Source organism: Panthera tigris, chromosome C1 (genome assembly GCF_018350195.1).
Source record: "Panthera tigris isolate Pti1 chromosome C1, P.tigris_Pti1_mat1.1, whole genome shotgun sequence".
In the NCBI taxonomy this organism is placed as follows: Eukaryota; Metazoa; Chordata; class Mammalia; order Carnivora; family Felidae; genus Panthera; species Panthera tigris.
This window is the reverse complement of record NC_056667.1, coordinates 185,293,989-185,320,692: the sequence shown is the minus strand read 5'-3', so window position 1 is coordinate 185,320,692 and position 26,704 is coordinate 185,293,989. Positions and strand designations below refer to the sequence as shown.

Sequence of the window (26,704 nt, the reverse complement as noted above, 5' to 3'; positions counted from 1 at the left end):
TCCCTACCCCAAAACCTTAAGATGTACGCAATCCTACCTTTCACCCCAAACGAAATAAATGTTTAAAAACGACATAGGGGCGCCTGGGTGGCTCAGTCCGTTGAGCTCCGACTTCGGCTCAGGTCATCATCTCACGGTCCCTGAGTTCGAGCCCCGCTTCGGGCTCTGTGCTGACAGCTTAGAGCCTGGAGCCTGTTTCGGATTCTGTGTCTCCCTCTTTCTCTGACCCTCCCCAGTTCATGCTGTCTCTCTCTATCTCAAAAATAAATAAACGTTAAGAAAAAATATTTTTAAAAAAAACCGCAAACTCATTCCCATTATCTTTTTGCTCAAAAGAAGGTGTCTAGAGAAACCAATGAAGACTTTTAAGATTGCCTCAGGGCAGACCGCTCAACCTGCTACACCTCTACAAATTCCTCCAGGTGTAAGCGACACTTCCTTCTCCTTTCCCCGGAAACGGAAAGAGACTAGGAAAGGCCCAGAACCCGAGTTTAGGGATTCGTTTTCCTCAGGTTTCTTGCTGGGCGGGGCCGGCAGGCCGAAACCGACTGGCGGGCAGAGACGTCGCTCTCGGCTGACTACGCTTTCTATTGGCTTTCCTGGACTCCGCCCAATGGACAGGGCGGGAGATTCGGTGTGCACAGGCAGGACCCCCATCCCCCAGCCGGCCTCCCGGCTTCCCTCCTCGTCTCTGCGATTCTGAGACCCTGAGACCCTGCTCCGGCTGTGCTTAACAGGCATCTGGCTTTTCCTGCTGGGCCCGTAGCCACCTCCCCTAGAGTGCCCAGTCAGCGGGGTACCGCCGGCAGGTGCTGGGCGGCCCGAGCGGCGCCTGGCGGAGACCTAGCGGTGAGTGGTGGGACGACTGGGCAGCCCGCTTCCCTCTCCCGCTTAACTCGGGGTTTGTGAGGTGAGTCCGGTGGCGTCCAGCTCCGCAGTCGAGCTGCAGTACTCGTCTCGAAGAGGGCTCCCCCTCGGCTCTCCGGGCTGGGTCGTTGCCCTCCCCACGCAGCCCGAAACCCCCGAGGACCCCCGGCGCGGCCAACTGGTAAGTGGCTCGAGGCCCGGGCCAAAGTCCATAAATACTTGCTGGGGTGACAGCCTCTTTCTGGAAGTACCGTTGGTCGGTCTCTCCAGCAGTGATAGGCCTTCTGTGCAAGGGGCGCATTGTCAACGTATCAGTTTCTCGGCTTAAAGAGCCTTGTACTCGTAAAGAGAGAACTGTGAAAATCAGTAACAAAAGTGTAAAGTGACCAGAGAGGAGCAGGCACAACGAGGAACAGATTTCGTCCCAGAACTGCCACAGGAGTGAGAACCTTTGATGGCATCCCAGCCCGGATGCCCCCAAATGAATCCTGCTGCCTGGTCGGTCACCCTGGCACCATGCTTGGTTGTAAAATGTTGATGAACCAGGCTCTTCTGGTAGAGCTTTTTACATTAAAAGGATGTTGATGCATTGGTTTTCGTCTTACAACTGAAATCCTAACAAAACCATCATACCTACACCCTAGTTAAATGGCAGTCTGAAGGAAAAATAGCATGGCTCTACTACACCGTTGGGTATTGGCACTGCACGTTAAATAGGTATCATTTATTTGTCATTTACTGAGCACCTTTTCTATTAGACGAGATGTAGGGATGTCAAGAAATCTACATGGTTAAGTTGAGGTTAAAAAAAAAACAGTGATAAGGAACATTCAATTAGTATTTTCATATGCCACGCACATGAGCTCATTTAATCGTTTTGTCCACAGTTGTGAGTGTGGAGTTAAGATCAGAACCTAGGCTTATCTGAGATCAAAATTAGTGCTAATCTATGCCAGCTTTTTTTTAAGGATTATGTTTTTAAAAATTGTAGCAAATCCTTTATTTGCTCTTAGAGGGGAGTGTTTTGCCATTAATACGCCATTGGTGCTGCTGTATTACCTGACTGGTTAACTCCTTATAAGGAGTCCACTTAAAATTCAGCACCCAAAGACAATGCCTTGAAGAGTAAATGGTCACTAAAAATTTGCATTTTATTGTGTGGTTGTCAAGTAGTGGATTTTGTTTGTTTGTTGTTTTGTTGTTTTCAGAAATCTTTGGAGAAAGAAGGAAAGATTTCTTTCAAAGTCTTTATAGAAGTTTCTTCAGTTTGGTGATTCAGTACTGTGTAATAAGATGGCTTAAAATCTAGAAAAGGAAATGCTTTCAGCCACAAACAATATTAAGTTAGGACGCCTCTGTCCAGGCAATTCTTATGTAAAATACCATAGGGAAATTGCAAAAGACGATATTCAGTTGTCTAAAATTTTTGTTTTTAAATTTTCCTTGAAAATCTTTCCCCAAAGGAACTACTAAACTTTTGTGAATGAGAATTATGCAACTGACCTTTATTCCTTTTTCACTTTGGCTGCCAGTTAGCTCCGAGCCACTGTTCTTTGTATGATGTATTTTCTGCTTTCTTTGTTTTTTCCTGGATCCAGACTCCTATTACTATTACAGTTTGTCGTTTGTTTTATTGCATTTGCTTATTGTCAGTACTTCAAATCCTTTGTAGAACATAGCTGTTTATATTTTAAACAGCTGTTTATATTATGTTTAAACATAGCTGTTTATATTTTATTTTATTTTTATTTTTATTTTTTTTAATTTTTTTTTTCAACGTTTTTTATTTATTTTTGGGACAGAGAGAGACAGAGCATGAACGGGGGAGGGGCAGAGAGAGAGGGAGACACAGAATCGGAAACAGGCTCCAGGCTCCGAGCCATCAGCCCAGAGCCTGACGCGGGGCTCGAACTCACGGACCGCGAGATGGTGACCTGGCTGAAGTCGGACGCTCAACCGACTGCGCCACCCAGGCGCCCCGCTGTTTATATTTTAAAACAATATACATTAGACTGAATCTGGCCATGCTCCTAAAAATATGCTTGATAGGGGCGTCCGGGTGGCTCATTCGGTTAAGCATCTGACTTCGGCTCAGGTCATGGTCTCATGGTTCTCACGGTTCATGAGTTCAAGCTCCATGTCAGGTTCTGTGCTGACAGCACAGAGCCTGCTATGGATCCTCTGTCTCTCTGCCCCTTCTCTACGCTTGTGCACCCACTCCCGTTCTCTCTTAAAATTAAACAAACATTTTAAAAAAGTGATTAAAAACATGTATGCTCGATAGAACTAGGGGTGTTTAACTTAATGAACTGGAAACCTGGAGGAACGTAGAAATCTTTGGATGTTTGAACTGCCAGATGGGAAAATGATTAGATATATGATGAATAGTTTCCAGAGGTCAGAACAAGCATTCAGGACAACAGATTTGTATTTAATGGCAGGAAGAGTGTGTAGTAGCATGATCAAGGACTTTGGAATCAAACTTGGGTTTTAGCCCTTATGACACTTTCTAGTTGCATGAATTTGGATGAGTAAGAGGATTTAATGGTCTACTATACATGAAAGTACCTAATAGAGTGCCTGACAAACAGCCCCTCAGAAAAACTTTATTTTATACATATATAAAGAAATCATAAGTTTATTATATACAAATGTCATGTAGATGGGGGTACCTGGGTGGCTCAGTCGGTTAAGCATCCAGCTTCGGCTCAGGTCATGATCTTGTGGTCTGTGAGTTCAAGCCCTGAGTCGGGCTCTGTGCTGACAGCTCAGAGCCTGGAGCCTGCTTCAGATTCTATGTCTCTCTCTCTCCCCGTCCCCCACTCACGCTTTGTCTCTGTCTCTGAAAAATGAATAAACCTTAAAAAAAATTTTTTTTTTAATATGTCATGTAGATGCATTAAACTTTTTCTGTAATATGTCCAAATTCCCCATGGTAGAAAGCAGTATCATGACTAGAAAAATGGCCCAAAACTATATGGTCTGCTGGCAATGGTCATATAAATTATAGATGAAGTATTATCTTTATACACAAAAACCTAATAGAGTTGGTGAGGGTTAAATGAGAATATGTATAGAATATTCAAAACTGTGTCCAGCATATAGTAAGTGCTCAAATTTTGGCCTCCTCTCTCCAGCCACCTGCCCCCATGGTCCAGATCTTCTCATCTAGTACTTCCTGGCCAAAATGCTGATGGCTGTTTTGCCCTTTCCTATGCCTTCATAATAACGTTTGACTTTGTAAGAACTGTATTTATGTATTCATCTTGTTTGTTAAAACTCATGAACTTGTTTGTTTCTTTTATTTCCTATTAGCTGACTTGACCAAGTTCTTTTTTTTCCAATTGCAGGGGACTCTACCTGAATTTTCCAGCTGCAGAATGTGTAATACCTTTAAAGGTAAGTGAAAATAGAGACAAGTCATTTAAGTGTGCAGAAGAAAATTTCGCAGCATTTAGTAAGTTATCTGCACACAAGTAACTGACTCATGAGTGATGTAGTCAGCCTCTTATTAGGAGAAAAGACAAAAATAGGATTTATAGAAGAAGGAGGAGAGAAAAAAAATTCACTTTTTGGGTAAACCAATGAGTTAGCAGCTAGTTAGAATCACAGTTGGTTTCAGGCCATTAGTATTATAAGTTCTGAAATTAAGTTTTTTCAAAGTAGGCAGAGTTGATCAAGGTTTTGCTTGCCAAACTCTGAAGTTTGATCAGTGAAGAAGTGACTATAAAGTATTAGAAAGATTCATGTTTAGGGGCACCTGGGTGGCTCAGTTGGTTAAGCAGCCGACTTCGGCTCAGGTCATGATCTCGCGGTCTGTGAGTTCGAGCCCCGCGTCGGGCTCTGTGCTGACAGCTCAGAGCCTGGAGCCTGTTTCAGATTCTGTGTCTCCCTCTCTCTGACCCTCCCCCGTTCGTGCTCTGTCTCTCTCTGTCTCAAAAAAAAGTAAACGTTAAAAAAAAAAAAAAAATTAAAAAAAAAAAGAGAAAGATTCATGTTTACTGTTTAGTTGCCATGATACCCAGAAAGCCACGTTCATAATTGTAAAGTTTGGTAAGCATGCAATAATAGTACAGGGAGGTGCTTGAGGATTGTTTGATCCAGGTTTGGTATACCAGTGAAGTACATAGACTTTCGCCAGTGGACTATTTATCTCCAATGAATAGATACTAAAATCTACCAAACCATTATTCTTTGCCTGGCTGTCCCTTTTCTAAACTGTCATGTATTAACCACCCCCTTTCTGATAATGTTATCATTCTGTAGATTGGTTAGAGCTTTCTTTACAGGAAGAATTGGTTCCCTGTTATTATACTTTAGTTGCCTTGTTTGGATTGAATTTGTTTTTTTTCCAACTGTCAGTTGCCTCTTCCTGTCTTTTCCATTTTCAGATAAAGAACTGAGTTACCTATTATCAAAAAAACAGTATTAATACAATAATGTATAATATATTTTTCATACTTAAGACTTTAAGTGTTTTGTACAAATACGTCTGCGAATGTTTATTTGGCTGTTGATAATGAATTTTTCATCACTTTTTAGTGCTTTATTGCTTTTGTTTAGGTTGGCAATGATGAGTAAACTGGAATTAAAAGAAGACAAGATGCTGGAGGTTCAATTTGTGGGAGATGATGATGTTCTTAATCACATTCTTGATAGAGAAGGAGGTACAGAGTGATTATACAATTGAAGAGATGCTTATGTGATGGTTATGGATTATTTCACTTTTTAAAATATTTTAACCTTCTATTTTGAATATATAGCACAAAGTATTTGATCTAGTAAGACTAAATAAAAACCACTTTTTTAGTTTACTCCAAAATTTTGACAATTAAAAATAATAAAGCTTTATCTGATATGAAATGCTTAATAATAGGGATAAATGATAACTACCCATTGTAATTAAAATGTGTAGTTATTTTGACCCCCCCAAAATAATACACTTTCAGGGTTTTTTTAAAAATTATATAAACTGTAGTGAAGAGTGGTATATACTTTCATCAAAGAGAAAACAGTGAATTTTCTTCCAGATTTTAAATAATGACAATATAAGTAGTACATTTTACTTATTTAAATGTAATATTTAGAAAGAATTTATACCTGTAATGTTCTAATTCTTTGGATGTTCTTATAGGAGCTAAATTAAAAAAGGAGCGAGCTCAGCTTTTGGTCAACACAAAAAAAATAATAAAGAAGCCAGAATATGATTTGGAAGAAGATGACCAAGAAGTCTTAAAAGATCAGAACTATGTGGAAGTTTTAGGACAAGATATTCAAGGTATTTTGGGGACTGGGGAAAGGGAATGTACACTCAAATTTCTGCTAGTAGCTAAAATTGCTTTGCAGGATACATAAAAATAGTCTGGTAAGTTAGGCAGTGGTGTACCATATTATTATTTTCTAATTGTAAACTACATATAATATAAACTTTACCATCTGTAACATTTTTAAGTGTATAGCTCAGTTGTATTAAATGCATTCATAACGTTGTGCTACTATCACCACCATCCATCTCCAGAACTTTTTCGTCATGCATGCTATATTTATTTCTCATCAGAAAAGCGCTTGCTTCAGTTTTTTATGTACAGTTGGAAAAGTTGGAAGCACTGAGTTTCCATTACATTTTTCTTTAGTTTTTTTCCCCCACAAGCAACCAGTCCTGCATTTAATTATTTTTAGAAAAATTCTACAGACCAATCTAAAGTTATTTTTTAAGATACCTATATATTTTTAATTAATTTGAAATAATTTCATAAAGCAAGTCACTTCATTATTACTTTGGTCTTTTTTTTTTTTTTTTTAAATGTTTGTTTATTTTTGAGAGAGAGAGAGACAGAGCACAAGTGGGGGAGGGCAGAGAGAGAGGGAGACACAGAATCCAAAACAGGCTCCAGGCTCCAAGCTCTCAGCACAGAGCCTGATGTGGGGCTCAAACTCACAGACCATGAGATCATGACCTGAGCTGAAGTGGGACACTTAACTGACTGAACCACCCAAGTGCCCAATTTGGTCTTCTTTATAGAAATAGAGGGGACATTCCAAGAAGTAATGTTTGAATGTAGGCATGCTGATGTTCTGGGGTTTTTTTGCTTTTTGTTTTTTGTTTTTTACATCTAAACCAGATTCCTGCCAGATTATATTTAAAAAATTCTAGGCTTATTATCTTATAGTTAGGGCTCAAGGAACACAGATCTACTTAAGTTGGCTTAGTAAATAAAGACTAAGGAACAAAATCAGTATTGTTGGGCACTAGGGGCATTGGAACTGAGACAACATTAAAAACCTAGGGACTTTGCTTTCATGGATCTCCCAGTCTCCCTCATGTCATCTCTGTGCATCTGTTCTCTTTGTATGCCACCTGTCTCTCTCATGTATGTGTTTTTTACTCTCTCATACTTGGCTTATAAATGGTCATCATCACTACTCCTGACCTTTTTGTCACTTCTTGAGTAATAACGCCTCTGGTTTAGTTCCCACTGTTAAATGGCATGATACAAAAAATGACCGTTGTTCCTCAATAGACTAAGTGGACAGAGTGGATTCTTTTAAAAGTTTCCCCAATGGGATAGTTGACATTTTTAGGGCATGTTCTGAATAGAACTTTGAATTCTTGACTCCTATTACGCTAGACCTAAGAAGAGATTGAAAGTGTTTTTGTTTTATTTCTTGTTGTAAAAGTAATACATATTTGTGGGGCACCTGGCTGTGACTCTTGATCTTGGGGTTGTAAGTTTGAGCCCTACGTTGAGTGCAGAAATTACATTAAAAAAATAAATAAAATCTTAAAAAAAAATACATATTTGTAGTAGAAACTCAGTGCTTCCAAGCTTTTTCACTTAAAAGCGCTCACAGCAAATGATATTTGGAAGCACACTGGAATAAATGGAGGAGAATGCCCCAGACCAGGACAAATGCCCTCGGGCTTCTAACCCTTATTCCTGCTCTTTCTGCAAGCCCTGACTGGCATCCACAGAGGCCTGAGAGGATCATTACTCAGCCTACCTATAACCTATGCCTTTAATTTTGCACACTTAATGGGAATCTTTGCCTTAGAGCAGTGTTTCTCAGCCTATTTTTTACTATCATCCCCAAAAGAGCCTTCTTTTAGACATTTTCTCCTAATTGCCCCCACCCATGAATTTTTGATACTATATATATGATATATATCTGTTTATATATCTGTTTGCATATCTGTGGCTCTTTGGAGGACCACAGACCATTGTAATATCTAAGATGTTTTTCACATTTTCACATTCTTCCTCCCACCAAGAGCCAATTTTTAATCCATCTGGAGCAATATATTCCTGTTGAGAATGCATGCTTTAGAGAACCTAGAACTGTTAACAGTTGGCTGTGTATTTTCTGTCTGTATGTGCATGCACACACATAAGCTTGTATTGACGGTCTCTGTGTCCAGGAAATGGAGCTTTTCATTAGGCTGTGGGTATGTACAATAGACAAGTCTATAACTTAACAATTAAGTCTCACAGACGTGACTCTTTCTGTTTTGATTTTTTTCTTGTTTGCCAAAATGTGTTTTGGGGAGAATAGTGTTCCAGTTATGGTATAGGAAGGAGAGTTTTTTGGTTTTGTTTTTTTTTTTTTTTTTTTAATTTTTTTTTTAACAGTTATTTATTTTTGAGACAGAGAGACACAGAACATGAACGGGGGAGGGTCAGAGAGGGTGGGAGACACAGAATCTGAAACAGGCTCCAGGCTCTGAGCTGTCAGCACAGAGCCCGATGCGGGGCTCAAACTCACAGGCCACGAGATCATGACCTGAGCCAAAGTCAGACGCTTAACCAACTGAGCCACCCAGGCGCCCCTAGGAAGGAGAGTTTTTTAATGTTTTCTTCAGAGTGGAAATGGTGACATCTCTTACAGTCTTCTTTAGCCTCCTTTGAGATAATGAACAATAAGCTTCTTTCTAATCTTTTATTATAATAGAAAACAAATGTGCATTTTTTTTTAAGTTAGTTTATTTATTTTGAGAGAGAGAGAGAGAGCACAAGCAGTGGAGGGGCAGAGAGGAGAGACAATCCCAAGTAGGCTCCACACCATCAGTGCAAGCCCGATGAGGGACTTGAACCCACCAACCATGAGATCATGACCTGAGCCTAGATCAAGAGTCGAATGCTTGGGGTGCCTGGGTGGCTCAGTTGGTTAAGCATCCGACTTCAGCTCAGATCATGATCTCCTGGTTCATGAGTTCAAGCCCCTCATCAGGCTCTGTGCTGACAGCTCAGAGCCTGGAGCCTGCTTCAGATTCTGTCTTTGTCTCTCTCTCTCTCTCTCAAAAATAAACATTAAAAACAAAAAAAGTCCAATGCTTGACTGACTGTGTCACCCAGGTGCCCCCATATGCATTATTTTTAAAACATAGAAGGACATTTGGCAAAGAATCCTTAGGAATAGTTAAAAGAAAACAACCTTTCAACAATGACCTCTAAATATTTTATTAATCCCTTTACTTACTATCAAAGTGTAAACTGCTTCTTATAAAAAGCACACATCTTGACATACCTGGCATCATTCTTAGTCTGTTAATCACATCTAGTCTGTAGAATAGTCACTGCATAGAGGTGCTGGGTGATCTCAGCCTTAAATAGAAGATTTTTCCCAAAGATCTCTCAAAGCAATTAGGTGTCCTCAAGAGCAATTTGTCTTATTGATGCTTCTCCTGAACAATTGGTTTGTTTTTTAGTCTTAGGAACAGTGTAACTCTATAATTGATTCTTTGTTAGTTGACTACTAGAAAATTCTTGGAAAACCTCTTTTTAGAAATGTGAGAAAAAAATAAAAATTGTGGTAAAATACATGTAATATAAAATTTATGATCTTAAAGTGTATAGTTTAGTATTAAGTACATTCACATTGTTTTGCAGTCAATCTCCAGAACTCTTTGCATTTTACAAAACTGAAATTCTACCCATTAAACAATTCCCCAGTCCCTTCTCCTTATAGCCCCTGACAAACACCATTATACTTTCTATGAATTTGACTACTCCAGGTACCTCATGTTAAGTGGAATCATACAGTATTTTTGCGTGTGTAACTGGCTTATTTCACTTAGCATAATGTTCTCAAGGTTCATCCATGTTGTAGTGTCAGAATTTTCATCCTTTTTGAGGCTGAATAATTTTGCATTGTATGCATATACCATATTTTATTTTTCCATTCGTCTGTCAATGGACTTTTGGGTGGCTTCGACCTTTTGGCTACTGTGAATAATGCTGCTATGAACATGGGTGTACAAATATCTTTTTGAGGCCCTGATTTGAATTCTTTTGGATATATTCCCAGAAGTGGAATTGCTGGATCATATGGTAATTCTATTTTTAATTTTTTGAAGAATCTCCATACTATTTTCCACAGCAGCTACACCAATTTACTTTTCTACTAACAGGACACAACACAAGTGTTCTAGTTTCTCTGTATGCATACCAACACTTGTTTTTCTTTTTAAATTGTTTTTTAATGTTTATTTATTTTTGAGAGAGAGAAAGAGAGCGTGAGCAGGGGAGAAGCAGAGAGAGAGGGAGACACAGAATCCAAAGCAGGCTCCAGGCTCCGAGCTATCAGCACAGAGCCCAATGCAGGGCTCAAATCCACGAACTACAAGATCATGACCTGAGCCAAAGTCGGACACTTAATTGACTAAGCCACCCAGGCGCCCCTGTTTTTCTTTTTTAATAGCCATCCTAATGGGTGTGAAATGGTGTATTACAGAAATAACATTGCATTCTGATATATAAACAACATAGTTGGCCTTTATTAGACTTTTGGATTGTCTGACTTTTTATTTTAACTAATACAGTAGTGATTACCCTGGGACATAAATCTTTGTTTAGATCTCTTATTTCTTCATAAGAGAGTCCTAGAAGTAGATTACTGGTGAAAGTGTATGAACTTTATAAAGCATACATGTTGCCAAATTGCTTTCTAGAAGGATTGTATCAACTAGTATTAGGATCCCTCATCAGAATTAAATATTTTTTGTTACATTTATTACCCACTTTAATTTCTTTTGTGATTTGTATATTCATAGTTTTTTCAGTTTTGTGCATTTTGAGTCATTTAAAACTTATTAAAAAGTTTTATATGTGGGAGACTTGGGTGATTCAGTCAGTTGAGTGTCCGGCTTGAGCTCAGGTCGCACTCTTGTGGTTCATGGTTTCAAGCCCTGTGTCAGGCTTGCTGTTGTCAGCGCCGAGCCTGCTCAGATCTTCTGTCCCCCTCTCTCTGCACCTCCCCCACTCACATTCTCTTCACATAAGCATGATCTCTCTCTCTCTCTCTCTCTCTCTGTCTCTCAAAAATAAATAAACATTAAGAAAATAGTGTCCTTTAAAAAAAGAAAAATTCTATATGTAGTAAAAACCTTTTTGGACAATATGATTAGAATCATTGTTAGTCAATCAAAATATCAGAACCAGAAAATCATAAAAATACTTTAAACATTTTGTTTTATATATAAGCATATATATACACACATATACACACACATACACAAACACATACCCACCAGAGTCTTTTCTTTCAACAGAAGTTTGCTAGAAGTCAGCTGGTTGAAGAACATCATCACCTTTTGATTTTGGTGTTGGGTTTTTTTAGACAGCATATCCATAATGCACCATTTGGGATTTCAGGTTTCATTTCCCTCCATTAGATTGTACATTTAAAGATACTTTTGATGCAGTATCAGTGTAGTGTGCTTTTGTGTTTTTTCAAATTTTTTCTTAAATCTTTTATGATTTCTCACCTATATCTGATTTGAAACTAACTGCGCTTACTAATAACTTTAATCAAATATTTCTAAAGCATTTAATTTAGTTTACATAGAAACTACTCAGTATCTTTAAATTCATATTTTGTCTCTGCGCCAGACACTTAAGGTACATAAGTACAGGTTTGCCATAAACAGACTTAAATGTATGTGAAAATTAGATATAAGAGAGAGGCAGCATTGCAGATCACTCTGCTAAGGATGAACTGGTCAGTAAACAGTGTTGGGACAATGGGGTATCATAATGAAAAAAAGAATTTGATCTCTACCTCCCATCTTAAACAAGTTAATTACCTTAATTTAAGATTTACGTATGAAAAGCAAATTGTAAATGCTTTTACAAGAAAATATAAGAATATGGTTTTGACTTGATTATAGATGAATTTCTTTTAATGTAATTAAAAAAGGTTGACACATTCACCTTATTAAAATTCAGCACTTCTCAGGAAGACAAACCACAGATTAGGAGAAAATATTTGCAAAAGACATCTGTTGAAGAAGTGTTACCCAGAATACACAAAGAGCTCTTAAAACTCAACAGTGAGAAAATGGATAGCCTGATTTAAAAATGAGCAGAGGCTCTGAACAGGACGTCTCACCTAAGAAGATACACAGATGGCAACTAGTGATTTGTATTTACTCAACTCAAAATATACTCAACATTATATGTCATTTAAAAATTGCAGCTTTAAACAACGATGAGATTGCCACTTACACACCTATTAGAATGGCCAAAATTCAAAACACTGACAGCACCAAATGCTAGCAAAGCTGTGGAACAAGAGGAGTTCTCATTTATTACACAATGGTACTGCTCTTTGAATGACAGTTTGGCAGTTTCTTACAAATTAAACATATTCTTACAATATGATCTAGCAATTTTCCTTCTTTGTATTTACTCATATGAGTTGAAAACTTATATCCATTCAGAAACCTACGCGCATGCATGCACACACACACACTCTCTGCACACAGATGTTTACAGAAGCTTTGTTCATAACTGCCGTGGCTTGGAAACAACCAAAAAGTTAACCAAGAATAAATTGATATATCCATACAGTGGAATATTATTCAGCATTTAAAAAAAAAACATATCAAGGCATGAAAAGATGTGGAGGAACCTTAAATGCATATTACTGAGTGAAAGAAGCCAATCTGAAAAGAAGCCAATAGCTATGATTCCAACTGTGTGACATTATGGGAAAGGCAAAACTGTGGAGACAGTGAAGAGATCACTGCTTGCCAGTGGTTAGAGGATGGGAGATCTGAATTGGTTGAGTACAGAGGATTTTTAGGGCATTGAAACTATTCTGTATATTATATTACAGTGGTGGATACATGTCATCATACTTTTATCAAAGTCTATAGAATGTACCACATCAAGAATGAACCTTAATATAAGCTGTGGACTTGAGGTGATAATGAAGTGTCAGTGTAGGTTCAAGATTGTAACAAATCTACCACTCTGGGTGAGATGTTGATAGTGGGGGAGGCTGTGCGTTTGTGAGGACAGGAGGTATATAGGAAATCTCTGTACCTTGTATTCAGGTTGGCTCTAGACCTAAAACTGCTCTAAAACATAAAGTCTATTTGAAAAAGTATTCAGTACTTCTCTTCATCAAATGACACCCTAAAGAAGTGAAAAGACAAGTCATAGGATAGAGAAAAAGATATTTCCTCTTTAGAAATAAGAAACATGTGAAAAGACGTTCAACCTCATTAGCAATTAGGGAAAGGGAAATTAAAACAACTGTCCCCATATGATTCATTTTATACCCACTCAATTGGCAAAGATTAAGGAGTTAAGATAATGCCAAGTATTAGGGCATAGACAGTGGGGACTCTTAAATAGTAAGGATAGTAAACATCAACTTCGGAACAGTCTGGCACTGTTTTATAATAACAATAATAAAATCCATTAGATGTTAACCTGAATTACATAGATTTGAAAAACAACTATTTCCAAAAAGAAAACTAGTGAAGAAGTCCTTGTTTTACATTTTTGCAAATCTCTTTAATGTCTGGCTTAATAGAAGACAGCTGAATTTTCATATCTGCTTCACACATTCCATTAGCCCACAGGATGGTGTTGTCATCACACATCACGTAGTCTCTGGAATACCTATGATCTACTCTTGATTGCGAAAAAATCGAATAATATCTTAGTGTTGTTATGAAATAGTTTTGGCTCCCAGTCCCCCATCACACTTTGAGAATTACTATGCCAGAGAGTAGGCTACTAGCGATGAGTATCCGGTATGTTGTAGGTAGCTGTTGTTATTAAAAGGGATGATTGAAGAATGAAAATTAGGTCATAGTCTTGATAGTAAGAGAGCTTCCACCATGTAGCAGCTGTTACCTGTCTCAGTGTCAATTAACTGAATTGTACTTGGCAGTGTTTACTTCAAGAAGAAAACAACTAATAGAGCCCCTTCTGTTTTCCCTCAGGTGCAGCAGTATCATGAATTGAATGCATATACCTCTAGTCTGGAGGGTTTGGGGAGGAGGGGGGGTCGTGCGTGTGTGTGTTTGTGTGTGTGTGTGTGTGTGTGTGTGTGTGTGTTTATATGTTTATTTTTGTGTACTTGTGAAGAATAATGTGTTTTCTGTGTTTCAGATTTATATAAACATAGTCTGTCATCTGTTTTTAAATATTTTATGTATAAATATGTATTGTTAAACCTTTATGCAAGACGGGGGTACAGATCTTAAATTTTTAGTTAAAATTTTATTTTTTCTGTTAATTTTGCCTATTTTCCCAAAATGCATATTGCTTTTTCTCTTTCAGAATCTTTGAAAAATGGCTCTGCTGCAGATGGTGGGAATAAAGTTTATTCTTTTCAGAATAGAAAACACTCTGAAAAGATGGCTAAATTAGGTATGTTGTTTTTCTAAGAAGGTGTATTTAATTACATTCCCCAGTTATCATCCTAATGCATTCCCTAAAACAATGAGGGATATCGTTTTGTATCATATTTTCAAGCATATGTAAAACCAATTATTTTTCATACTCAGATGTTTTTTCTTTGTAATGTTTGTTTACTTTTGAGAGAGAGAGACAGAGTGCAAGTGGGGAAGGGGCAGAGAAAGAGAGACAGAGACAGAATCTGAAGCAGGCTCCAGGCTTGAAGCTGTCAGCACAGAGCCTGACGTGGAGCTCGAACTCACATACTGGAGATCATGACCTGAGCCGAAGTTGGATGCTTAACCCACTGAGCCACCCAGATGCTCCTGCTCAGATGTCTTCTGTTCTCAGCTAGATTTTAAGCTTCTCACAGGAGGAATCCTGTGTTTCTTTTCTTCCCACATCTAGCCATAGGTCCTGAACAAAGTTTTAAGTAAATGAGCGTCTTAAGTCACAGATAATCTGAATTTAATGACTAAGAATTTTATACTATATATAGAAAAATGTATTGTAGAAAACTGTATAAAATTGTTACAAATGGGCTGTTGTGATATTTTTTCTTACTCAAGTTACCACTTATACTAATTTTACATGGATTACTAATTTTCAGAAAACTAGACTAAAATAAATTACATACAACATTAAAATTAAACTATCAATTCAATTCTTTTAAAAAATTCAGATTGCACTTTATTTGGGTCCTGTGGTATGAGGGGTCATTTTTGAAAGCTTTGAGGAAAGGAAATAACATATGAAAGTAGTTTGAAAATTAGATCCATAAGTATATGAAGGTCTGGGAACGGCAAGAAGTCAAGAGCAAGGGAACAATAATTAACTATCCAGTAAAATGTCAAGTTGTATAATAGGGCTTATAATCTATAATTACAGAATACCGATATATGCAGTCATCCTGGCCAGTAACCAGGTAAACATTCAAGATCAAGTGAAAAACTTAAGTGTTCACATTGATGAGGGATATATAAGAATTATAACATCTGTGTTACTGAATATTAAACATTATAATATTTAATCATTTGCAGTATTCAGCTTTTCTGAAAAGTATAATATGAAATTCATTATTAATTCTGAACCTGACATACAATAATTTACATGAATTGATCTGTTTCTTAATGTTCATAATGCACATTAAGAAATTAACAGTTTTTCAGTCTGTAAAAATGACTGCATTCTTTATAGGATCTTTGAGAAACCAGAGAAGAAATGCTAAAGTAATTATTAGAGAAAGGATCAGATAGACACCAAGACTAACCTGAAACCCCAAAACAATGAAACAGGACAAAGAACATTGGAGAAAGAGAACTAATAGTGAAGAGAGGAGCCCCAGAGGAGTAATCAAGTAGAAGTTCTTCAAGTAGATAATCCACATGCACTTAATAACCATAATATATGTCTTATATTGTATGGGCTGCAAGAAACTTCAGTACTGTTATATTCGGCATTTCTGTCATCACAAATGAAAGAAATTCACAGTCAAAAAGATGGCTTTCTGGATAATTTGAGACTGATGGTACTTTCCAAAATCTGTATTTAGTTTGGACTTGTGTTTAGTTGTGATTTTCTTTAAAGTGTATCTTTGGGCACCTGGGTGATTCGGTTGAGCATCCAACTCTTGATTTCGGCTCAGGTCATGATCCCAGGGTCATGGGATCAAGCCCTACACTGGGCTCTGTACTGAACGTGGAGCCTGCTTAAGATTCTCTCTCTCTCTGTCTCTCTCTCTCTCTCTCTCTCTTCCCCCCCACCTCCTGCCTCTCCCCTGCTTGTACGTTCCTAAAATTTAAAAAAAAAAAAAGTTTCTTTGACTTATTTATTGTTGTTAATTGTGTTTACATCTAATTGTATCAATGAAGTAGAAGGCCTTAGTATTTTTAAAATAATTATAACCTGCCAGAAAATCACATGTTGTTATGTATAAATGATTCAAAAAATTGGTCTAACCAAGATACAGGACTAGAAATACACTAGGAGTTAGATTGGGAATCTTTGTAAAATGCATATCTGTGATGAGTTAATAAATGCAAACAAAAGAGCAAAGGTAGAAATACCAAGTAGAGAGGACAGTAAGGAGTTCAGCAGCTTGGAGAAAGATGACTTTAGGGAAATTGAAAATAGATTGGTTGATAGGATCAAATAATAGCCTAATGAGAAGCTATCATTAGGCAAAGAGGATTTTAAAATTTTGTTTTAAAATTTCCACTATGGGGGCACCTGGGTGGCTCAGTTGGTTAAGCCTCTGACTCTTGATTTTGGCTCAGGTCATGATGTCACAGTTCATGGGATCAAGCCCCACATCAGGCTCTGCGCTGATAGCACGGAGCCTGTTTGGATTCTCTGTCTCCCTCTCTCTCTGCCCCTCCCTCACTCATTCTCTCTCAAAATGAATTTTAAAAACCTTTTTAAAAAAATAAAAAAAATATATTGTACTGTAGTTACTTTCTCAGTAGTGTGAGAGGCACGTGGAATGGAGCCTAACTAAGGAATAGATTTACATTTCCCAGCTTAACACACACTGGAACATTGTTCACTGAGAAAAAAGGTATATTTTTGAATATATATGCTATTCAAATTATATCCCTCTTTTTTAATAAAAAGTATAGTTGAATTCATGTAAATTAAAGCCACTTTACTGACTCAAGCTCTTTCTAACCTGTTTCACACAATTTATCCTCCAGACTTGATATTGATCCAAAATATGACAGTCCCCACAAATGTACTACCTTTTTTAATATGTTTATTTATTTTGAGAGAGAGAGAGAGAGAGAGAGCAGGGGAGGGGCAGAGACAGAGGAAGAGAATCCCAAGCAGGCTCTGTGCTGTCAGCATAGAGCCCAACATGGGGCTCGAACTCACAAATCATGAGATCATGACCTGAGCCGAAATCAAGAATCAGATGCTTACCCGACTGAGCCACCCAGATGCCTCGAGAAAGTATTTTTAAAGGTAAAGATTATATTTTTCATATAAAATGGCCTTTTGTGTTTAGAAGCCAACTTTTTAATCTGATGCTCCATTACAGAAACAGCTATCCGCTCAATGCTATATTTTATACATTATTCACATGTATTATAGTTTTAGACACAAAATATACCACATGTTATGGGAGATTTAAGAGTTTTTAAAGTACAGTTTTAAATATACACAGCTTCCACTTGATTTAAATCCCATTTTCTGGCCATTCTTTCTTACCCTCTGACAAAGATATGCCTCAAGTATATATGATAAAGAAATTGAAGGAGTGTAAAATTATTGATGGAAAGGACAGGGAGAGAGAATGACAGTTTAGAAAGCAGTAAGGTCAAAGCCTTATTTATTTATTTATTTATTTAGACAATTTGTAGATATTTGAAAGAAGATTTAAGGTAAAAGAGGCAGTACTCTTAATATAGATAGGTTTATTTATATTCCTGGTAATAGTAGCAGGCAGGGTTTCCCCCCCCTAAGAATTTATATAAGTGAAATAAAGCGATTTCCCCCCTTCATCTGCTTAATCTTAATCCACCCCTTAATCATCTGTTAAAGATTGCTTTCTACATTTCTTTTGTCTGCTTACAGCTTCAGAACTAGCAAAAACACCAAGAAAAAATGTTTCAGTTAATTTGAAGAATGATCCTGAAATTATGATAAACATTCCTCAATGTAGCAAGGGTAAGATTTTACCTTGGTTCTTTGATAGTTTTCATAGTTGCTTCAAGTTATATATTTTTTACTTGTCTAAGTGTGTTTGTATATATTTTCTTCTTTTCTGTTCTGAAAATTTATTCAACCAAATGCAGTTAATACCCCCAATTTGTGCCTTCACATACCCATATTTAGCTATCAGTAAAAGGGGGAAATATCTGCTGATTGAAGTTGATTGATAGGGCCAATTAGAAACACCCTTAAAATCCTATTATCATTTGCTTGAGTTACCCAAATGTTCATGGAAGATTTGCTTTGCCACATTCTATTTGAAATAAGGCTTTAGGGATTTGGAAGTCTTACAGTTTGTGGACAGTTGTGGGGCAGTTGAATGAAACTAGACTATGATGAAAAGTGAAGTATCATGGTAAGTAATGTCTTTTTGTTTTATTTTTTAGGACATTCTGCTTCAGACAAAGTTCAGGTGAAGGTAAGCATTTGACTGAAACAAGCAAAAACCTTAGTGTTTCAAAGACATGAAGAATATCCACTTCATCTCTTAAATTATATAGCACTTTATAATACACAGTATTTGCCAATTACACACCTTACATTAGATGAAGAATCTGAGGTTCAGAGAGGTGAAGTGACTGGTCTAAGTTCGTCTAACTGGGAAGGAGGAAAGCTGGAAAATGAAGCCAGGTCTTCTAGACACAACTGTTGTGCTATTTCTATGTCAGAACTATCCCTATGTCAAGTTAGTGGAGCTGGCCTGGAAATTTTATGGGTTTTGTTTTGTTCTGCTTATATACATAATGTTCTCTTGTTTCTTGAGGGACTAATAGCAAGATCCATTAAATCCACCTTTCATAAGGTGGATTATTTATCCTTTCATAATTTACTTTTTTTTTTTTTTTTTTTTTTTTTTTTGAGACAGAGACAGAGCATGAGCAGGGGAGGGGCAGAGAGAGAGGGAGACACAGAGCCTGACATGGGGCTCGAACTCATGGACTGTGATATCATGACCTGAGCTGAAATCGGACACTTAACCAACTGAGCCACCCAGAAGCCCCCATAATTTACATTTGAAAACAAAGTTGGTTTTGGTAAACTCTCTCCAGGGTTTGAAATGAAATGACAATTTTTATCCTCTCTCTTTTGTGTTTGTGTGATTTTGTTTTTTCATTATGCCTTGTCAAGTGGCCTGCCTGGATATGAGCAAACCCAGATGGGCATGAATGAATCCAGGGCAGTGAGTATGTGAGTGTGGAGTGTGTCCAGGCCTGGGTGCCTATAAATTTAGACATGCCTGGACTTATGTATAGGCTAAGTTTGGGGAACCCCTTGTAAGAATGTGAGTGTAGACATTCAGGGCCATGGTTATGGCCTGTGACATGTGAATGTCTTGTTTAGGCAAGTCTAGATGTGAGATTAGACATGTCAGAGCCTCCTTTGTCTTTAACAATGCTTTTTTCCTGTATTATATCTTGTATACTGTATCACTATAAAAGAATAAAACCTATTCCCCTAATCCAGTCAAGAATTCAGATATATTAGGGCATCTGGGTGGCTCAGTCGGTTAAGCGTCCGACTTCGGCTCAGGCCATGGTCTCACAGTTTGAGTTCGAGCCCTGCATCAGGCTTTGTGCTGACAGCTTGGAGCCTGGAGCCTGCTTTGGATTCTGCATCTCCCCCTCTCTCTGCCCCTCCCACGCTCATGCTCTGTCTCTCTCTCTCTTGATAATAAATAAACGTTAAAAAAAATTAAGAAAAAAAAAGAATTTAGATATATTAATGCATTCTTTTTCAAGGTATGGATCACATCACATTAGTGGATCTTGTCACTTCCCTAAGAAACCATCACAAAACCTACCACAATGAGAGACAACCTCTGTAACAGATTTAATGCACTGTCTTAGAAGGGAGAGTTCAGGAGAGAGTATGTATAGGGCTTGAGGATCTGGGCTTAAAAGGTTTAAGGCATGACTATCAAGATGGGGAATTGATCTGTATTAGACAAAATTCATTACATGTATTTGAGGATTGGTGGACACAGTAAGAAGAGGGTCTTGAACTGCATCTTGATGAATGAACTATTTTGTGATAAGCTGTTTGCCCTGCTGAGTAATCTATTATCTTGATTGGAGAACAGGTTACCCAAATTGTCTAGGTAAATCAGTTTGCAGAAATTTCTGTAGCAAACACTGAAGTAAGTTATAGCCTTACCTTTTTGAGCAAGAATTTTCTGAAACGGTTATTTTGACATTGGTGTTCTCAGACCTGATAATTAAGCTATATGGAGGCAGGCTGTCTCAACTCACGGTCTTGAGATGAGCTTAGTAGGACATGACCTACAGTTTAAAAAGTAAGAGACTGTAAAATTGAAAATTTCTATTTTGTAAGTATTACTTCATTATAATTTATTTCAGTTATATGACTGTGCACATGTGTACTGGATCAAGATGGCAAAATGTAAAAATATTTTTTAAGGATCTGGATCAAAAAAGTTTATGTTATATACTCATTGGGCTCAGTTCATTTATTATAATACTGTTCTTCGTATTCCCAAATCAGAATTCATTAACATTTGAAACTAGCACCAAGAACCTATCACAAGACAACAGACTTAAGTTTTTTGTCCCAATTTCATATTGCCAAAATAACACAGGGTACTTTATCTTTTTATCAGTATTGTTAAAAATTAACTTATATACAACAGTGGGCATTTTAATGTGCTAGCAGTTTACTGGTTTTTAAGTATTATATTCTGTGAGGAAAAGAAAAATAGACTTTATACTTCTGTAAAGAATTTAAAACTTTTAAAATAATGGCATAAAATGTATAGATCTCTGTTTCTCTCCTCCTCAAAGAAGGTAATACTTTACCACCAGTAAATTGCTAACACATTAAAAGGTCCATATGCATAGGTGTGCCTATTTCCTTGCTTACTCATTATCACTGGATATTATCCACTTTAAAAAAAAATATTCTGCTCATCTGATGGGTGAAAATGGTTCAAAAGGCTCATATACATTTTTTCTTTACATACTTTATAGATGTCTGGAATTCAACTTGTAGAATCACTTTAAAGAATCCTTTGGAATTTGTTGTATTGTTTTGTTGCCGTACCGTTTTTTCCTGACAGATTAATTTGTCATTGTTTTCTACTTCTAGGAACTAGGCTCATCTAATTCAAAGGGAGTCTAATGAAAAGAAAATATTTTTCTTCTTTTCTAGCCTCTTCCACTCATCCGTCATTAATTTCTATGTCATTATTATTTGATAATTGAAACCATGTTGCTTTATTTTTAAACAGAACAACGATAAAAGTGAATTTCTATCAACAGCACCTAGTGGTATAAGGAAAAGATTAATAGGTATGTATTTCTTTTTAAACAAGAGTTTTTTGGGGCACCTGGCTAGCTCAGTCAGCTAAACATCCAGCTCTTGATTTTGGCTCAGGTCATGATCTCACGGTTTGTGAGTTCAAGCCCCGTATTGGTCTCTGCACTAAAGTTAAATATTTCAAAATCTCAAATCTGAGCTATTAGTGCAGAGCCTGCTTGGGATTCTCATTTTCTCTCTCCCTCTCTCTCTGTCTCTCTCTCTCCCCCTCTTTCGCTCTCCTCCCCTCCCCCTCTTTCTCTCTCCCTCCCCCACTTGCTTGTGTGGACACAGTCTCTCAAATAAACTTAAAAAAAACAAAACAAAACTGAGTTTTTATAAAAAGAAGCACCTAAACAAGGAGCAGTAATAGTTAAGTATATAGGTTCTAGTCTTAGACTGCTTGCTTTTTATCTTCAGTCTGCCACTTAGAGACCTCTCTATGCTTGTTTTTTTCATTTGCAAAACAAGGACAATAATGGTACCAGCCCCATAGTTCTGAGAGTAATGGGAATAAAAGATGTCAAAAGTACTTAGTATAGTGCTTGACTTTAATATGTGCTTAACAGGTGTTAGCTATTACTGTCTTTTTTTTTTTTTTAAGTAAGCTCTGCACCCAGCATGGGACTTGAACACCCCAAGATCAAGAGTCGCATGCTCTACTAACTGAGCCAGCCAGGCACCCTCCTATTAGTATCTGTTATTGTCACTACTTAACTTCTTTTCATGAAAAGATATGTTCATTTTTTCAATTAAACTGTAGATTCCTTCAGGCCAAGAACTCTCTCTTATATTTTTAACTCCAACACTTAACACTTATGTCTTTTACATTATAGTCAGTAGATATTAAGGTTAGTTAAAATGTCTCTCCAGTAAAATTACACGCCTTTTAGGGTTTTTTTGAGACAGTTTTGTAAGTGGTTTTATTGATGTGCTTAGAAATTTTATAATGAAACCAGTTTAAATATTCATAGTTGTACTGAATGCTGTACAAAGCCAAGTAAATAGACATGGTCCTGCCTTCTAGGAAATTAAAAGTTATTTTAAGGGTGCTTAGGTGGCTCAGTCAGGTAAGCGTCCAACTCTTGATTTCGGTTCAGGTCATGATCTCACAGTTCATGGGATTGAGCCCTTCATTGGGCTCTGCGCAGACAGTGGAGAGCTTGCTGGGAATTCTCTCTCCCTCCCTCCCTTTCTCCCTCCCTCCCTCCCTCCCTTTCTCTCTCTCTCTCTCTCTCTCTCTCAGAATAAATAAACTTAAGAAAAAGCAAAATTATTTTATCAACTCTGGGATGGAATGTGCCTATGTATTGATAGTTTTTATAGTAGCTACCATTTATTGAGTCAGGATGGCGTTTCCAGTATAGGCAGCAACAGAAAATTCTACAATAATGGCTTAAGCCATAGACATTTAATTATCTCACATCATGAGAAGCCTAGGGATACACAGTTCCATGGTTGAGTTAACTCAACAGTATCGTAAAAGACCCAGGTTCTGCCTGTCTTCTTGCTTTGCTACCAGCATTTTTCACCTTTTGGTTTGAATGCTTCATATTGCACAATGGCTTCTATAGCTTTAAGCTATTGGTATAAATAAATGGCTTCCATAAGTGAGGGAAATCTTTCCCAGAAGCTTCTAGCAAATTTTCCCTCAAGTTTCATTGGTCAGAGGGTTACATAGCCAATCCTAGATGCAAAAGAGGTGGGAAAACAAGTATCTGGCAAAGGAAAAGATAATTACCATGATTATTTATCCCTTAGGGTGAGACACATTGCCACATATTACAAAACTGTTCTGTTAGCAAGGAAGAAGGAAAGAGAATGATACTAGGTATGATTGGCATTTTCTGCCACAGTTCCTGGGTGTCAGGCATTGTTAGTTGCTTTATATACATTTCAATGTAGTCTTCACAGTGGTTCATTAAATTAGGCACTTTGAGCCTCATTTGATAAATGAGGGAACTAGTGCTCAGAAAACTTTATATAACTAGCTCTGGTGAAATCGTCAGCAAATAAGGACAAAACCAGAAGTAAAATTCTCTTATTTCAAAGTCCATGCTCTTTCCATTACCCTTCAATGCCTCTCTTGTCAGACTGTCAAATTTTCCTGATTGCTTTTTTGCCCCACAGTTCCAAGGTCTCATTCTGACAGTGAAAGTGAATATTCTGCTTCCAACTCAGAAGATGATGAAGGAGTTGCACAAGAATATGAAGAGGACACTAACGAAGTCATATTGAGCCAAAAGATTCCATCTCAGAATAGAGTAGTTTCAGCTCCTGTTTGTAAAGGAACACCTTCTAAGAAAATGAAAAGAGATAAAACAGTAAGTGGAGACTTTAATCTTAAAGAAAAATTGTGCAGTATCTTAAAGATAAGCTACCCTAAGAAAAGAGATCCAAATGGGGGATTAATATATTTTTTTCCTTTACTTTTCTATATTTTCTCAGTCTTTCACATAAGTGCCCGTATATATTTGTGTCTATTTCTGAACTTTCTGTTCTGGCCTGTCTGCATCCACATTCATGTATCAATGCCATGTGCTAAAGCTGACATCTCAATTTAGTTGTATAAAAAATGAGCTTTTAAATACATTTTGATTGGATAACTGGAAGCAAGACTTCTCAGTGTATACCTTTTTATATAGTTTTGTTTTTGTAACATTGTTGATACGGTCAAGTCAGTTTAAGTAGTAAGTGAAGTGGTTGTGGGTCCATGTTGAGTTATTTGGAGGAACACTGTAAGCACCATGACCTGAGAAAAGGCTAATTATCTGGTGTTTGGTGTAAAGAATCAGAGCAATGTAGGAAGCCTACTGCCTGAAAGGTTTTCCATCCCTTCTTACCACCATGGAGGTTAGTCTAGCCCCAAGTTCATGAAGAAGTAGTAAGCCATTTTACTGGAATGGTAGGCAGCTCTTTTTTTTTTTTTTTTTTTTTTTTTTTTTACTCTGCTGTTGATTTCTTCCTCATTTTCAGTTCCTTAGCTGTACTAATATTAACATTTGCTAGGACTGTGTGAGGCAAAATGAAGGTCCTGATCGTTAGCCACCTCCCCCCCCCCCTTTTTAAGTCTAAGTAGAAATTTTATGTTGGAACTTAGGAATCATTTTTTTGAAGACTACTTCAATGTAGTCATTTCTTTTAACTTTTATGATCCTAAGAGTTACTCAGTTTTACTCCTAGAATTAAATAGAATTAAATTTGCTTGGTCCTTAATCTGTATTATCGCTGCAAAAAGAAAATGCTGCCAAATATTTCACATATCTTATTCTGATATTACTGTCTAGTTTTGATATAAAATAAATATCTGAAACTAAGAATTGATTTTGCTCTATCCACTTTCAGAGTGATTTAGTAGAAGAATATTTTGAAGCTCATAGCAGTTCAAAAGTTTTAACCTCTGACAGAACACTACAGAAACTAAAGCGAGCTAAACTGGATCAGGTATGTTGCAAGAAACGTTACTTCTATATATTTTTTTTTTTTAATTGTGAGCTAAAAAATATACTGCATAAGCAGCAAATGTGAAGAGTGAGTTTACACAAGCAGAATTATTATCCTGATAAAATGAAACACAAATTAATGTAACATAACTATTATATGTTTCATTATATGTAAATGGTTCAATAGATTTGAATTCTGTTTGATATACTATAATTACATTTTTTTCTCTACTTTATCATTTCTTCAGGATTTATGATAATCATCAGGGCCATAGTTTTTTGTTATCCATTAGCATTAATCTCTGTTATTCTTTAACTCATATTCATTGAACTTCACACTGGTCACAAAATAAAGACCTTGACCGGACTCTTTTAGTTACAGACCTTTAGTTACAAAGAACAGAGGGAAGCTGCTTCTTGATATTACAGAAAACCTGTTCGGTACAGTAAGATAAAGTTACTATATACTATGGTTCTGGTATCTCATTTAATAAAAAATACCAGTTTTTGAGGTATTTTGACTGAGGGTTTTGACTGGTATGTCCCTAACAGAGAAGACAGAACCCATCTGAGAAAGTCTTTGAGTAGAAAGTGGGGTTGATAATCTGAATCAAGAAGAGATGATTGTCATTGGCTCAAAGAATATTGAGACTTCTGGGGCGCCTGCGTGGCTCAGTCGGTTGGGCATCCGACTTAAGCTCAGATCATGATCTCACGGTCTGTGAGTTTGAGCCCCGTGTGGGGCTCTGTGCTGACAGCTCAGAGCCTGGAGCCTGCTTCAGATTCTGTGTCTCCCTCTCTCTCTGCCCCTCCCCTGCTCATGCTGTGTCTCTCTCTGTCTCAAAAATAAATAAAAACATTTTAAAAAATAATAAAAAATGCTATCTTAAAAAAAAAAAGAATATTGAGACTTTTTGCAGTTTTCGAAGGTATACAGGGCTTTTCACAAGAGTTTGCAAGATACGGAAAAGAGGAGAATATAGAGTAAGCTGCCATGACCTGGAAGACATGATGCTATGTGGTTGTTTTTGTCTTTGTCACCTGGTGTATTGGTATTGGGACTCAGACCAGAGACTGATGAAAACATGTCAAGAAGCCAAGTTGTTCTAGGGAGGAGATGGCACTGACATCTACTTAGTGCATAGATTTCTGTATAAGCAACATGGGAGAAGGATAAATGGGTCTAGAGTCAGAACAGGACTTCATAGGACTGAGAGGCAGAAAGACCTCTATTAAACACCTGTTACCAATAATGAGGGAGGGGAAGGTCTTTCAGTGATTGTGGACATAGCTAACCAATATAGTCTCAGCATGTATCATTCAGCATTTAGGTTTTCTTTCTCATGTCTGTGGGTCAGGTGGGGGTTGGCCGATCAAGGATTTGCTCCATATGTCTCTCTTCCTCATTGGACCAGCAGGCCACCTGAGCCATGTTCTTCTCATGACGATGCCAGAGATGTAAGAAGTGGAAAAACACAAGACCTCTTATAGCCTGGGCTCAAAACTGACCCAGTGTCACTTCTGCCTTGTCCTAGTGGTCACAGCAAATCATGTGGCTGCAAAAAAAGTCAAAGAGCAGGGAACTAGGCTCCACCTCTTTAGTGGGAGGCAAAGTCACATGGCAGAGGGTGTGGATATATAGGGAAATGGGAAGTATTGGGGCCAATAGCGTGATTCTCC

General features: G+C 37.4%; 1 protein-coding gene across 4 annotated transcripts in view; it reads left to right on the top strand.

Moving 5' to 3' along the window:
- Positions 1 to 640: 640 nt before the first annotated feature.
- The window catches only part of ORC2 (origin recognition complex subunit 2), a 42,302-nt gene continuing 16,238 nt past the window's right edge, over positions 641 to 26,704 (top strand). Inside the window, exons 1-10 of one of the 4 annotated variants that reach the window (XM_015540980.2) lie at positions 641 to 849; positions 4,218 to 4,266; positions 5,431 to 5,534; positions 6,002 to 6,145; positions 14,442 to 14,531; positions 18,132 to 18,224; positions 18,656 to 18,687; positions 21,514 to 21,574; positions 23,712 to 23,905; positions 24,927 to 25,025. In XM_015540980.2, coding sequence (XP_015396466.1) covers positions 5,438 to 5,534; positions 6,002 to 6,145; positions 14,442 to 14,531; positions 18,132 to 18,224; positions 18,656 to 18,687; positions 21,514 to 21,574; positions 23,712 to 23,905; positions 24,927 to 25,025 — 810 coding nt within the window. In that variant the 5' untranslated portion in view covers positions 641 to 849; positions 4,218 to 4,266; positions 5,431 to 5,437. The other 3 variants (XM_015540979.2, XM_042995038.1, XM_042995039.1) reach the window with 3 other exon arrangements.